This window comes from Tupaia chinensis, unplaced genomic scaffold, assembly GCF_000334495.1.
Source record: "Tupaia chinensis unplaced genomic scaffold, TupChi_1.0 Scaffold143836_2, whole genome shotgun sequence".
Lineage (NCBI taxonomy): Eukaryota > Metazoa > Chordata > Mammalia > Scandentia > Tupaiidae > Tupaia > Tupaia belangeri.
In genome coordinates, this window is record NW_006203687.1 from 1,168,470 (window position 1) to 1,171,486 (window position 3,017).

General features: G+C 39.1%; 1 protein-coding gene across 1 annotated transcript in view; it reads left to right on the forward strand.

Moving 5' to 3' along the window:
* Positions 1-3,017, forward strand: part of DNAH5 (dynein axonemal heavy chain 5) — a 306,494-nt gene that overhangs the window by 243,697 nt on the left and 59,780 nt on the right. The window contains exon 65 of the mRNA XM_027767025.1: positions 947-1,084. Coding sequence (XP_027622826.1) covers positions 947-1,084 — 138 coding nt within the window. The remainder of the gene's footprint in view (positions 1-946; positions 1,085-3,017) is intronic.

A 3,017-nucleotide genomic window follows, 5' to 3' on the forward strand; every position in this document is an offset into this window, starting at 1 on the left:
AACCGCAGTCGACAACGTGGGAGTTCAGCGACATAGCCATTACGCTAATTGCGGTCCCATACCACCTAGATCTTTACATTCAATAAATAGTTCATCACTCATCAATGGCGATGAGTCTTACTGAACAGATAGTTCTAAATATTTAGTTTTTTTTTTTCCTACAACTCCTTTTTTTTTTTTTAAGTTTGCCAGAGAATGCATGCTAAACAGATAGTTCTAAATATTTAGGTTTTTTTTTTCTTACAACTCTTTTTTTTTTTTAAGTTTGCCAGAGAATGCATGTTCTCACCTGACACACACACACACACACATACCCACATGAGAAAGCACCTCTCCATGGGGAATGGTTGCAGCATAATTCCTTCTCCTCCATTTCTCCATCCTGTTTGGGAATTTTTTTTTTGGACACTTGTGTGACATGTTTCCCAAGTCTCGGGGATGTGGGACTCGAATTGTGGAGTTAGCCATGTGGGATCTGAATCTCTTAACTACCAGGCCATGGAGCTGTCCCTTTTTTCTACAACTCTATCACAATGTTATGATTTAGAGATAGGCAAACTTTGGCCCCTGAATGAGATCTAACTCACCACCTGTATGTGTATGACTCACCAAATAAGACTTTTCTACATTTTAAAAGGCTTTTAAATAAATACTTAAACAATAGATTGATTTTGCCTCTTGGCCAAAAAATTTAAAATATTTACTATCTATCACTTTGCAGAAAAAATTTCTGACTTCTGTTTTAATGAAGTATAGTTATTTTCTTATAAACCTGTGTTAAGTTCACATTAAGATTTGGTCTTGACTTAATGCAGTTTGAAAATATTTTAGGGGAGGAATAAATGAAAGATAAAAAACATGTAATATTCCTGGGTTCTTAGAGTCTAAATATGGGACAGCTGCAGGTTTGCTGCCTATGTCTTCACTCTGTGTATGTCCCATGCAGGCTAACTTGGTGGTGCAGGAGAATCGCTATGTCCTGGCCATGCAGGATCTGCAGAAGGCCCAGGCCGAGCTGGACGACAAGCAAGCAGAGCTTGATGTGGTACAGGCCGAGTATGAACAGGCCATGACGGAAAAGCAGGTAACTGTTCTTTGGCATGGGAGGGATTGTCATATACCTACACAACTATTTTAAGGTCTCATTCCTTTTCTACTTTCTGTAATAAGATTGCGGTTTCCCATAAAAATTCACTGAATTTGTATATACGATGTAGCACATCATCCCTCATGGAGCCCTGGACTTTTTTAAACAGACATGTAGGGTCTTGTGTGACCTGTCAGGATTGTAGGTCAAGGTAGCTGTCAGTTCTGGAACGTACCAGTTCTGAGTTTCCTTATTAATGGTGAGGGGGTGGTAGCAGCATCTCGTGTAGCATGTTTTTGTTAGGTTTTAAAAATCATGTCCTCCTACTTAATTTCAGTCTGTGAAGCAATTTTTCAAGGTAGGCAGGGTGGATATTTTTATTCCCATTTTAGAGAAAAGAACTGAGGTCCAGAGAGGATAAGAAAATGGATCCTGGCCGTAAGGATGCTCAGTAGCAGCACAGTCTGGAGCACATGCTGGCCTTCTGACAGTCCCTTCAGACCTCTCTTGGGTTAATGAACTTAGCTGTATGGCTGTACCCCAATGATCGGCACCGTTCGTAGCCTCCTGAATCTGTGCAAATTCTGTAGTTTTTACACTTTTCTGAATTTAGGTACATGCGTTTCCTGTCTACTAGCTCTTCATTTTATCTGTATTCATTCTGGTTCCATGGGGACTCCTTCTTCTGGTCATTAAAACAGATTTAACAAGGTATTTTAAGCTTCAGGCTTCCTCATTTGCACCGATTCCCAAGCGTGCTGGGGTTTCTGGGAGTTGTAGAGTTGGAGAAGGAGGCCAGACACTGATCTGCAAGTATTTATTTGCATATTCATATTCAGGCAAAGGCCTAAAAGGCACCTGAGTGTGATTCTCCTCCCCTCCTTTATTCTAAATACATCACTCACTTTAGTGTTTTATATTTGTAAAAATTCACTGATAATTTTTTTAAAGTGGTCTCTATAGGTTATGTAAGCTTTGGCCCCACAGAATCTGTATGTGCTTCTGATAAATCTCCTGTTTTGTAAATAACCTTTAGGTTCACTCTTCCTTGATGACAAATGCACCCTCGCCCCATCTAAGCCTTCACAGATAAAGATTCCTACCCTATTAGTGTCATAGGAGTTCCAATAAGGGGTCTTAGGTAGATTATCAGTTTCGCTGTGGGAGAATATATATTTTCTATTAAATATATATCTTCTGATAGCAGAATAAGTGCTTTTTAGAAGTTTTAAGGAAGGGAACAGCAGATGGCATAATGGTTACATCAGTGGATTCTCATGTAGTTGACTGCAATTTGAGTACCGGAGCCAGTGGCTTCAAAATCACGCCAGGTGCATGTGTGTGCATGTGTGCATGCCAAAGATCCCAAGAGGAGAATGGAGAAGGGATTGTGGCATGGTCATCCCCCTGGGGGGTGATTTCTCACTTTCTTTCTCTTCCTCTCTCTGGTGAGCGTGTGTATTCTACAGCAAAAATCTCTCTCAAAAAAAAAGTTTTAAGGAAGTAATTGTATAGCCTCTATATGTGGGTTTGTGTGCTTATGTCTCATAGAGCTTACTTCCATAATGAGAAGATTAATGTTTCAGTTTGAAAGAGTCTACTTTAGACACTATGAAGAAGGGGGTGTCAACAGGAGGCATGAGTTGAGGCATTGAACTCTCACATGACTGATCATGGTTCGAGTTCCAGACCCAGTGGCTTGCTTTCTCACTATCACTCTCCCTTTCTCTCTGTCTCTCTTTGGTCAAATAAAATAAAATAATAATAATGATAAATAAAATTAAATAAATAATTTAAAAAAAGAAACTATGAGGAAGGAGTGTGAATTCTGCCATTTGAAACACTCACTCATGTCAGGAAGTACTACTGAAGGCAATAAAAATATTTTTTAATTTTTTTTTTTTTTTTTTTTTTAGAGGCTTTTTCTACA